Below are 12,854 nucleotides of genomic sequence, written 5' to 3'. Positions count from 1 at the left end.
AAGAAATTGAGCAACATTTTGATGGTATATTCAAAGTTAATATTACAGTGAGGGATGGATGAACATCATGTACCTCCACATGTGATACCCTTAGAAGCACATGTCACCTAAACACTATTCTGGCTCAGAATACATATGTAACCTTAACCTAATCACAAGGAAGCATCAGATAAAGCCAAAATGAGTAACTTTTTTTTTTAAAGGCAGAGTAGAGAGGGAGGAATGAACTGTATTTTTCAAAATGTCAATGTTATGAAAGTCAAAGAAAAGCTCTGGACATATTCTAGACTAAAGAGCTATAACAACTAAATGCAATATTAGATCATAGCCTGCATCCTGTAGGAAAGGGAGAAAATAGGGCAATTTTAGGTCAGCTGACAAAATTGAAATATGAACAGTAGTTTAGATAAAAATATTTTATCAATGTAAATTTTGTACTTAATAACTGCACTATGACTATATAATAAAACATCCTTCTCAGGAAAAATACACTGAAATATTCAGGAGTAAGGGATATGATAATATGTAGCATACCATCAAAAAGTTCAGAAAAATTATCGTGTATATGTAAGTACACATACAGAGCACAAATGTTAAAGCTAATGTAGTAAAATGTTGATAATAGGTGAATCTGGGTAAATTTTTTAAGTGTTCTTTGACCTGTTTTAGTTTTGCAACTTTTTGGTAGTTTGGAGTTATTTGCAAATAAAAAGTTAGTTTTAAAAAAGAACACTGGTTAACAGCCATTAAAGCAAGGTACAATAAAAAGCCAGGAATGAAGGAATACACATTTACAAAATAATCACATTAACTTAAAAATTCCAAGAGAATTTTCACTATCCAACTTTATTATCTTATGATATATCAGAAATAATACTGTTTAAATAAGTAGAAAAATAAGTAAATGTAGTGAAAGAGACTGAAACACACTGTGGTTTTTTTTTCCTCCAAGGTTCAGGATTCAGGCGATGTGATTTCAGAAGGTAGAATTCGTGTGGTTTTCAGCATTCCATGTGAACCTAATCTTGATGCTTTAATACAGAACCAGCATGTGAGTACTATAGTCCTCGTTGTTTAATTTAGACTTAATGAACTTTAAAAATATTAGGATATTTTTGCTACCTCCTGTGAATTTATTGTTAATACTTTATTTAATGCTGATTAAATTTCCTCACAGTTGGATCTAGTATTATTTAAAAATAAATGCGGAGTCTACAGCCATGCCACCCTGAACGTGCCCGATCTCGTCTGATTTCAGAAGCTAAGCAGGGTTAGGCCTGGTTAGTACTTAGACGGGAGACTACCTAGGAATACCAGGTGATATAGACATTAAAAATTAAAATTAAAATTAAAAAAAAATAATAATGATGTGGAATCTGCTCAAAATTTCATGCAAATTTGGGAGAGGGAATCACTGAAATCCCATTGTTAGTCAATAATGGTTATTATGGGTTTCTGTGTTCAAGCTTCTAAGTGGCACATTGATTAGCATACCCTCTGGGAATAGACAGATTTTTTTAAACCTTTCATAATTGATCAAAGCCTGAATTTTTAGTTGTAAGTGACAAATGGTCTTCCTGCGCAGCTAAAAATGAACATTCCCTAGAGAAAATTGGGAAACTGCACTTAAGGTCTTGGGATCCTTTTTTCAAGGTCTTTTTTTCTAAGGATGTTCACTGCCCTCATTTTATTTTTCCCCATTAAAATAGGGAGAGGATCCTGATACCTGTTTTATTGTTTTATTGATTGATTGGATAATTACCTTGACTAAAATTGCTACTTAAACTTTTATTTTCTCTAATGGTAAAATCTAAAGCTTTATATCCTGTGAAAAGAATTTAAGGGATTAGGCATCAGCATACCCATGAGGAAACTTTATGGAAGACAGAGAAGGTCCTAAAATCTTACCATCAGGTCCCTTTTGGAGAAAGAATTCAGAAAGTACAGTCACCAGGAAAGTAGTCCATTATATAAAGAAGTTGGAGCTCTGTTCTGGAAGTCAGTGGAGGTAGAGGAACTTGTATTCCCTTCATTCCTGGCTTTTTCTAGATCCAAAAGAGGCTGCCCACTTCTATTTTAATGTTACTAGGCATGCCTTCTCCAGGATACTTATTTCCTTTTTACATATCTTCTTTAACTTCTACTCAAGCCTTCTTTTTGTACCACAGTGTTTTCAGCTTTTTATTTTATATTTTCTAGGATATGATGTGATTTTAATTAATTTTTAATTATACCACAATACAATATTTCTCAAAAGGAGTACTATTGGTATTTTGGACTGGACAATTATGTGTCAAATAGGACTGTCCTATATATGGCAGTACAGTTGGCATCTTTGGCCCATGAACATTATTTTAACTGAATGTGCCCCTATACATTTTCTAATGCTTATTAGAAAAATGGTGCTACCTGTGATTGAGAACTCCTACCTTAGTTTTTTCTATCTATTCTGGAAAGCATGCTTGATTTGACTATATTATTTCTAAATCTGATACTGTTCTTGGTTGAAAAACTGTCTTATAGTCTTTACTAGCATATTACATATTTTAATAGTAACTATATTCTAGGCGACTAAAAATTTTTATCCATTTAGGGGTCAATGTAGACATGATCATTAAAAAAAATAATGCTGGCTGAATTAATTCCTTACGAAGCTCTGGAAATTTTGTTTTTATTGATGATTAAATATCCCTATATTCATATAAAACATGAATGTAAAATATATGTCATGTATAAATAGCATATTACATATTCATTCATATGAATATAGTTTATGAAATCCATATAAAATAAGTATGTGTTATTATTATGTATATATTATGTTATGAGTATATGATAGCTTATCCTAGTTGATACTGGATTTGTGAGTAATTTGCTTCCTGGTTAAAAATTATGTGATCTGATACTTAAACATTTGACAGTCTTTATAGTTTCTTCTCTTAAGTTTACAAATTACAGTTACATTTCATTGATTATTAATTATGAGCTTATATGTACTTGTTGTTTTCATGTGATAGTAAATATTGGGGGAAATAAATATTACTTATATCCATGTATGGACAATACTTTTAATTTTGCTCAGTAGCAACTATTTTGATGACATATTCATATTTTAATTCAGTGTAATAACTATCAAGGCCTCATTTTTGTCTCTTTTTAGTAAATCCTACTTGGAATATAAAAATTAATTTTTTAAAAATACAGTTCTTGCCTGCAGAGTTTACCATTTAGTACTTACAGCAGAGTTTACTTCTTGAAACAGTTTCACAGACTGTATTGTTCCTCCTCCTTTCATCCGTCTGTGAGAATTCTGTCCTTTAAGGAGGGGAGGAGCAGAAAAATTAGGCCTACAGATCCTTTCAAAAAAAGGGAAATGGATCACTTTTGAGAATTCTTATATTGCCACAATCCAGTGGTTAGTCATGTCTTGGTTATCTCCATATTTTTAAGGTAAAGAAATAACATTTAACACATTGTGTTTCTATAATTGACCTTTTTGTTTTTATATTTAAGAAATATTCTATAAAGTACAACCCAGGATATGTGTTGGCCAGTCGCCTTGGAGTGAGTGGATACCTTGTTTCAAGGTTTACAGGAAGTATTTTTATTGGAAGAGGATCTAGGAGAAAGTAAGTTTATGTTAAAAAAATTTACTTAAAGTGGCAGAAAAAATTAAATGATAAGGATAAAATGGTTAAAATTTCAGTATTTATTTTCTCTTATTAATTGCTCTGACTTTTCCTTAAAAATTATGCATAAATTCCTTGATGGTGATCTTTCATTCTAAATGGCACATGTTTTAGATGGTTGAAAAGACAATTTTTATTTTAAGCAGCTAACAAATTGAACCTTGAAAAAAGGTATCAAGGTGTGTATGAATCTCAGTAATATATTTCTCTGCATTTTCTTACTTCATTCTCTTGTCTAATTATGTAATCTGTGTTAGCCTTATTATGCTTTGTTAACTTGGGTTTGAAGCCATTCCTCTAGTTTTTCAATTATTGCTACTTTGGAAATAACCATGATAACTAAAGTATAAAACAATCAAAACTAAGTTGTTCTAAAATTGAAAGCAAATCTTTTTATTCTTCCAATAAAAATTTAAAACTTTTATGTGTGGTTTAAATTCAGCCCTCATGGAGACCATAAAGCAAATGTGGGTTTGAATCTCAAGTTCAACAAAAAAAATGAGGAGGTACCTGGATATACTAAGAAAGTTGGAAATGAGTGGATGTATTCATCTGCAGCAGAACAGCTTCTTGCAGAGTACTTAGAGAGGTGAGTGTCTAAGAAGATCCTATTTGCCATCTTAAAACAGGAATATAATATTAATTTTGCCTTGGTGATACCAGTTTTAGAGAAAAATGTTTCCTTTAGTAAAATGTGTCAGGTATACACGTAAACTTAATTTTATGTCATAGCAATTACCTAAGAGTTGAAAAATACTGTACTTATTTAAAACGAAAAAACGGCGATGAGAATTGGCCTTTTTGTAATTAAAATTTTCCTTAACTTGCTATCATAAATTATTTATTACTCTGCATATCTGTGTCAGTAGTAAGAGGATTGGTTTGGATAAACAAAACACCTGTTGGCACAGTGGATTTTCATGAGTCTTAAAATTCCAGCCAGACAGGTTACTACTCTAGAATTAAATTTCATTACTGAAATGGTCTAAGGAATCACAAATTCAACTCCTCATTATAAAAATAAGAAAACTGAGTACAAAGGTTAACTGAGTTCCTCAATGGCAAAGATTTATAGAAAAGATTTTTACTTCCGATTCACAATTAAATGTTCTTTCCATTGTTCCATAGATTTCTAATCTCTTATTTGAGGATTCCTGTATTAGTTTCCTGGGGCTGTTATAACAAAATACTATAAAGGGGGTTGGGGGGGGGGGGTGCTTAAAAGAACAGAAGTTCATTGTCTCACTTTCCGACTACCCGAAGTCCAAAATCAAAGTGTTAGCAAGGCCATATTTCCTCTAAAGGTGCTAGGGTAGAAACTATTTCATATCTCTCTCCTAGCTTTTTATAGCCTCCTATATTTATTCTTTAACTCGCAGGTGCATCACCCCAATCCTCCATCTTCACATGCTGTTCTCCCCGAGTGTCTTTATATCATCTTTTCTTTGTATGTCTGTCTCTGTGTCCAAATTTCCCCTTTTTATAAGGACACTGGTCTTATTGGAGTAAGGCCCCCCAATAACCTCATTTTAATTTGATTACCTATATAAAAACCCTATTTCCAAATAAAGTCACATTCTGAGGCACTAGACATTGGGATTTCAATATGTTTTTTGGAGGGGAGCACAATCATTCCCATATTACCATCTGGAAATTTAGATTAATTTTTTTATTCACTCATATTTCTTTAAAATGTCATATTTAGACAACTTTTTATTGATTTTTCAACTTTACACATGCATTGATTTCCTACCATGAAAGATGAAGCTTTAGCTTTCTTCTACTACCCTCACTCCCTATTCCCTCTCCCCCTTGTATACATGTACATATTTTCCCTCTCATTATAGTTTCAGCACAATTTTAAATTAAATATCTAGTTAAGGTTTAATTGATTAAGATAATGTAAATGGTCATTGCTGGACCTTTAGGGTATTATAATTTTGTTTCCTGTATGCATTTTTCTTTTCCCAGTCTTATGTAGTCATTTGTTCACATAACTAATTCAACTGTAAATTCTGTACCATAGCTGGAAAACTTAATATGGTCAGACAAATTAAGTCATCTCTCAATTCCATTTTCTTCTTGAAGGTGTTCTCCTGAAACCTTCTATCTTCCTGTTCTAGTGTGAAGAAATTGCTCTCTAGGGCTGTTGTACAGCTCTCATTCTAGAATTTCCCTTTACAATCATCTCAGGAATTCCCTTTCCCATTCTCCTGTGTAAGATTCCTGTATTTCCTGGCTTTTAAGCCTTACCCTTTCTGGTTTATGTCTCTATTTTGATGGAGCACTTATTTTAGTAGATTCCTGAGAAAGCTTGCATGTCTGAAAGCGTCTTTATTCTTTCTTGATACTTGTTAGCTTGCCTGGGTGTAGAATCCTTGATTGGAGGTTATTTTCCCTCTGATTTGGAAAGTGTTACCCTATTCTCTTCTTGTATCATTTGCTGGTAAGAAGTCCTGTGCCATTCTGATTCTGAATCTTTGCCTATGATCTACTTTCATTTACTGAAATCTTTTAAAAATTCTTCTTTTACTAGTGCTATTTAATAATACGTGCCTTGGTTTGGACCTTTTTTCTTTCCTTTTGCTGTTCAGCCCTTTCAAACTTAAAACTGATGCCCTTCCATTTCGAGAAACTTTCTTGTATTATTTCTTTGATAATTTCCTGCTCACCATTATTTCTATTCTCTCTTTTTTGGATTCCAGATGTTAGATGTTGGGCCTTCTGGATTAATCCTCTTAATTTTCTTATCTCTTCTCACCCATTTTCTATATTGTTATACTGCTCTTCTACTCTATGGGAGATTTCTTCAACATTATCTTACATCATTTGAAATTTTTATTTAATTTAATCATTTTTAATTTTAAAGTGTCCTTATTCTCTGACATCCCTTTTTTTAGCATCTTAAAATTAGTGAAATATCTTCTTTTATTTTTCTGAACATAGTAATTTTAGAGTTTCTTCTTCCATTCTCTGTATTTTCTGTTTTCTCCAAATAGCTTTGGTTTTTTTCTGCTTGATTCGCTCTCTCTTTTCATGTTAAAGATATTTTTTACTTCTCTGGTGGTTCTTTGGTGTCCAACCACATTTAAGAGTGAAGCACTAAAAAGCCAATTAGAAATTTAATTTGCTTATTGGGGTTTATCAGGTGGGGCTTGGCTATTTCTGCAGAGGACCCTCAAGTATCTCTACCTATATGTATATCTTTCCTTTGAGGCTGACTAGTTTTCCCAGAGGGATATCCTTTAGCCTTTTCCTTAGAAGACAGATGTGGAGAAGAGAACTGACTTCCAGTGTTCTGTATATTAACTAGGGAAAAGGGGTCTCATTATATAGTGGATACCATGATACATGTCCAAGTTCACCCATTAGGACGGAAGGACCTGTTCCCCTGGCAGCAGGAATACTACTGCCTGACATCACTCAGCTGTGAAATCCCTTCAGAAATAGACTGGTGGAACAGAACCGCCTCACCTAAAGTTATATCCCTTCCCCATAACAACTACAGTCCAATATTTGATTAACAAGTAGGTGTAAAGGCCCAGCCATTCTGATTACTCTAGTTCAGGATAAGTCTGAAGGGCCATCCTAGTTTGAGATCTCTGTGGGGCTTGCCAAGGAGTTCATTAAGAATAAATCAACAGCCCAATTTCTCCCTGTGCCCAGTTCTGCTTCTTTCGTTTTTTCCTTCCCTTCCACATGTGTTGATTCCACACAACTCACTAATAAACTTCCTGTATTCTTATCTCTGTCTCAGAGCCTGCTTCTTAAAGATGTTATGTTTCCTAACCTGTTTCCTAGTGACACATTGTACAGTAGTTACACTTTCATTAATCCTCTGTTTTCAATATGGCACCTAACCCTCTTCCTCACATCCCACCCACCCACCCAACTAGCTGTGCTAAAGCATCCCTGTTAGCATCTCCGAAAAATCTTAACTATACGTCTTATGCTGGGGTAGAAGATGAGTAATCACATTTCTGTCTAACTGCTTATTATACAGAATTTTCAACTAAAAACCTATTAAACTTCACCCTATACTATTGTGTTAAAATGTACCTTGGAGTCCAGAATTCCTGAACTTTTGCAGACTTTCACAGTTTAAATCAACTTGCTTCTTGTTAACTTCCCACACTAATGACTTAGGGTGCAGCTTATTTCTGTCTGTCAAATCAGTTAACAGTTATCCATCCAGTTTCCAGTTTCTAAATTTTGTTAGCAACCCATATATGCTATCAGATTTTCTTTTTTTTTTCATCTTTCTTTCTAAGTCTGCTTTACTATTTTTGTGGGTTGGGAAGGGAACAAAAACAAGCAAATGTGTTCAATCTGCTATGTGTATTTGAAAGTCCTGTCCTAAAGGAAGCAATGGAGTTTTGAAGAATATCAGAGGAAACTGTAATTTGTCCTATTATGGAGTGCTCCAGCTTTATTGTGAAAATTAGAAAATGAATTGGTAGATATTATTTTTGTCCATTTATCACCCGTCATGATCTAAGAGGGATAGAGTCAGTAATTAAAATTTAAAGTAATTGAAATTTATTATAGTTTATAAATTGAATCATTTCTCCTTCAGCTACTGAGTTTTTTGAGGGCCTATGAATACTTTCAAATATTTTAGTCTCTATCCCTTATTAACGCTCTATATAATCATCAGTCCTCAATATATTTTATATGTCCCCTTAGGATCCAAAATTATTTGATAGGAAGTTTATATGAAGTTAGCCATATATATTTTTTAAAGAAGTAATTTTGTTTGTTTGTTTGTTTGTTTGGCTAGAGCTCCAGAACTATTTTGTTATATAGCCAAAAATAGCCAAGAGGATGTGTTCTATGAAGATGACATCTGGCCTGGAGAAAATGAGAATGGGTAAGCAAATTTTGTGGCACTTATTCCCTCATAGTTCAACTTAGTGGTTCCAGTGAAAGGTACTTTGGCGTTTATCAAGAATTTATATTACTTTTAGGGGGAAGGTTTTGCATTGTTTTGTTTTTGCTTTGAAATATTAATACTTTTTTTTATTTCATTGACATCAGTAAAGTACTTTTAAACTAATTTTTTTGATTTTAAAAAAATTGAGAAATAATATGTCCATGTTTATATTAGATTTAGAATTAGTTCCAATTAAGTGTAGTAATTATTAATTATATATTTGCTGTCTTTTATACTTCACAGTCCTCAGAAAGTTTAAATCAGGCTTTTTATATAAGCCCTCAGGAAGTTTTAATCAATGTTTAAAAATTATTGTTTTTAATGTAGTGCTGAGAAAGTTCAAGAAATTGTTACTTGGCTAAGGGGACATCCTGTCAGTACTTTGTCTCGTTCTTCTTGTGATTTACAAATTCTGGATGCAGCTATTGTTGAAAAAATTGAGGAAGAAGTTGAAAAATGCAAGGTACAAATTTTCAATTACTAAGATTATTGATGAAATTTAAGTTAAATAAACTCTGTATTATTCTACAAATAACTTATTAGTTCCAACCAAATAAAACTTATACTCAATGATTTCTAATTTATGTAAAATGATCCTATAATAATTTTTTTAAATGTTCCAGTCATTTTCAATGGCTGTTAATAATAAGTTTGTCTGAGTAAGTATAAATGTGTACAAAATCCACAGCATTTAAATTTTATGGCCTATAGTTTTCTACTCTCAAGTCTTTTCTTCCATCTATGTTATTTCTAAATTTCCATCTTTGATATCCCTAATTCTTTCCTTCATCTGGTAAGCTGTTTCTAAAGTTTGCTAGTTTATTCTTCATGTCTTTTGTCGAATTCTTCAGCTCCAGATATTCTATTTGGGTTTTCTTTAAAGTTTTAGTCTCTTTCGTTTGTTGATTTTATTTTTGAGTTCATTAAACTGCCTATCTGGATTTTCTTGTAGCTCATTGAGTTTTTTTAGGACTGCAATCTTGAATTCTCTGCCTCTGTCATTTAAATCACATATTTATATGCCTTTAAGTTTATTTCCTGGAGATTTTTCATTTATCTTCTGAGCTGCCTTGTTAGCTTGGTTATTCATGGTATTTGATGAATTATTTCTCTGTCTGGGCATTTCTCTAGTTAGTGTGATAAGAAGAGGTCTTTCTTTTGTTTTCCAGTAGATGGTGCCGAAGCACAAGTTTTTTATTTTTTCTTGTACTGCTCTGGCTTCTCTGAGCTCTTTGGGGTAGTGGTAAATGCCCTGTCTTCCCTGGGAAAGGGAGCATCTCCTCTGTGATGAGGTCATCTCAATCTGAGGGCACCACACCCCATGGTGTAATGTGGTGTGCAATGAAGTTCCAAGCCAGTGCTCATGAAATCCGAGCACTGATCCCTGCAACCAGACACTGCCTACAGTGCTGTACTGCCCAAAGTATCCCAGGTATCTCCCCATTGGAATTAGTTGTGATGGATGGGGACAGCATAGCTGAGAAAGGCTGCTTGTGCATTTGTGGCTTTGTTCTCATCCCAGTAATGGCAACTGTTGGCCCTCAGCTGCTTCTCCTCTGTATCTCCACCCATCACTGGGATTAGCTGTAGCGTGTATCTGCCGTTGCCTCTCCACTCTCCAGTTCTCAGAGGTGCAGATGGTATGCTCTGTAACGCAACACTCACTGCTACAGCTTCTTCTGCGGCCCACTCCTAGCTCTGGGAAGTGAGGGGAGGCATCCAAGCTTTATAGCTCTATTTTTCTGCCTGGCAATGGCAGTCACCAGACCATAGCTGCCATGCCTCTGTGTTCCTCCTCGACCCAAGTCACTGGGTTCAGCCACAGTATGTGTCGACCATTCAGGCAGGGACACTCATGTACCTCTCTCTACTCCTCAGGGTAGTGGAGAGGTCATGCAGCAACCTGATTCCTCCCTTCTCCCGATATCCATAGTGAGCTCCACCCTGTCTCTGCTCTCTTCTCGTTCACTCCTATTCACCTACCTTCAGAAGTTTCAGTGCTCAGATAGCTCTCAGTCGGGGGTATGTGTTGAACAGGGAATCCGTTGTTGAATTATTGCTATTCAATACGTGACTAAAGGGGAGAGACCAAGAAGACGACTCAGGTTGCCATATTTCTGACATCATTCCTTGTAGTGTCTCTAATTTTAGTAATTAATATTTTGTGATTTTAATCAAAATAGAAAGTTTTTAATTGAGAGATAAAGTTAATCCCTATTTCTTCCTATTCTAAGTTCTTTAGAGACACAATTTACCTTTTTATAGAACATAAAAATTTTATTAACTTCACAGAATTACTTCTAAAATGTACTTTCCCACTCACAAACTCACTCAGTTACTAAATATTTTTGAAATCCCATTTAATCTTCCTGTTTTTCACCTCTTGATTTTTAAAAAGCAGTAACTTTTTGTATAGGCTTAACTATTTTATCTATTTTGATCTTCTACCTTGATGTAATAGAAAATGAATTGATTATATTCCTTTTTCTAACTTTTTATTTTCCACACATTTGCCTTTTTATAAAAACGGTGCTCTAATAGCAGAGTAAGTTAAGAACTGGGGTCTGAAGCCATCTTCTCCCATCTATCTTTTAATACTTTGGTGATAACTTTCAAAAACCTTAGGCAAAATGCTTAACTTCTCCATGATTTTGTTTTCTCATTGGTAAATGAGAATAAAATAGTACCTACTTCATAGGGTCATCAGAAAGATTAATTGAATAAACTCTTCCTAATAATGCCTTGCTATGATTAATACCTAATGATGCTTGGCTATGACTATTATTGGAATTCTCTTATGATGTACTCGGGAGCTGTGAATACATTCTGGGAAATCATCACTAGATGACCCTATCTCTTTAAGAAAAAATATAAGGCTCAGAGCCAGGAGTTTCATCTTTTAAAAGGTCATTGATATTCAGCTGAGGATAGAAAGCCTGCATTTCTTTTTCATTGTCCTTCATTGTAGAGTAAAATCTATTTGTTTAGCATTGTTTTTGAAATGAGTTTTCTACTCAACAAAAGTTTGTAACTTTAAGCTCCCAACTTTTATTTTAACCTATTTGGATGCAGAGCTTTCTAAAATGTTTTGCACATGTCCCCCTTACTCTGCAAACAAAAGATACAGGTACAAGTTGTAATCTAATGTTTCGATTACACCATTTTTGAAATGTATTTGCATGTAAAGACAGAATTTTTAAAAACCTTTTAATGTGTCTAGGAGATGCAGTTATGAGTAATTTTTTTCCTTTTAGTGTTTCAGTGTTATTAAAGTAATAAAGAAAAGGAGAAAACAAACACAGCATTCTGAACATAATTTAAACTTTTCTTTATAATGCAGGGTCATCGTTAAAATTATTAGTAGTTTTCTTACTGGAAAGTGATTCCCAAACTCAACTAATTATTAAAATTACTGGAGGAGCTTTTTAAAAAACACACACATTAATTCTCAAACTTTAATGTGCAAACAGATCACTGGGGAATCTTGTTAAAATATAGATTCTGATTCAGTATCTCTAGGATTAGTCTTGAGATTCTGCATTTCTAGCAAGCTTGCAGATGGCCACATTTTGAGTAGCCAGGCCCCAGAACTTCTCATTTAGTGGGTTGGGGCCTATTGTGAAAATTCCCCAGTGTATTAATTTACCTAACGAATCAGGCTTAACTGCCATGTTCTCTAATCAATGCTATATGTAATAATGCCTACGGAAATAGTAGAGCATATGCGTACTTTTTTAAATATGCAATCCTCAAAGCATCATTCTTGAGTCTGCTTTTTAAAAATTTCTAAAATTGTTTTTCAGTTGAGGTTGACATTCAATATTATAGTAATTTCAGGTATAAAGTACAGTGATTGGACATTTATATAACTTATAAAGCGATCCCCCCTAAAAGTCTAGTACACACCCAGCATCATACCTATTTATCACAAAACTATTGGCTATATTCCCTATGCTGCAATTAATAATTCCATGACTGTTTTGTAATTTCCAATTTGTACTCCTTTATCCCTTCCCCACCCCCAGCATCCCTCTAATCTGGCAACTGTCAGTTCGAGTTTGTTTCTGTTTTGATTGTTTATTTTATTTTTTAGATTCCATGTATAAGTGAAATCATATGGTATTTGTCTTTTTCTGTCTGCCTTATTTCACTTAGCATAATACCCTCCAGGTCCATCCATATTGTCTCAGATGGCAGGATTTCATTCTCTTTTATGGCCAAATAATATTTCA

The 12,854-nt window shown here is 33.8% G+C and overlaps 1 protein-coding gene and 1 pseudogene across 2 annotated transcripts in view; both read left to right on the top strand.

Annotated features, from left to right (window-relative positions):
* Window positions 1-12,854, top strand: part of XRN1 (5'-3' exoribonuclease 1) — a 116,722-nt gene that overhangs the window by 58,850 nt on the left and 45,018 nt on the right. For both annotated transcript variants that reach the window (XM_036219716.1, XM_036219717.1), the window contains exons 23-27: window positions 953-1,051; window positions 3,514-3,629; window positions 4,132-4,278; window positions 8,470-8,559; window positions 8,950-9,085. In XM_036219716.1, the coding sequence (XP_036075609.1) occupies window positions 953-1,051; window positions 3,514-3,629; window positions 4,132-4,278; window positions 8,470-8,559; window positions 8,950-9,085 (588 nt within the window). The remainder of the gene's footprint in view (window positions 1-952; window positions 1,052-3,513; window positions 3,630-4,131; window positions 4,279-8,469; window positions 8,560-8,949; window positions 9,086-12,854) is intronic.
* LOC118602731 lies at window positions 1,211-1,329 on the top strand (annotated as a pseudogene).

This window comes from Rousettus aegyptiacus, unplaced genomic scaffold, assembly GCF_014176215.1.
Source record: "Rousettus aegyptiacus isolate mRouAeg1 unplaced genomic scaffold, mRouAeg1.p scaffold_m13_p_4, whole genome shotgun sequence".
NCBI classification, from domain to species: domain Eukaryota; kingdom Metazoa; phylum Chordata; class Mammalia; order Chiroptera; family Pteropodidae; genus Rousettus; species Rousettus aegyptiacus.
Note: the sequence above shows the minus strand (reverse complement) of the source record. Positions and strands in the feature narration are given on the sequence as shown.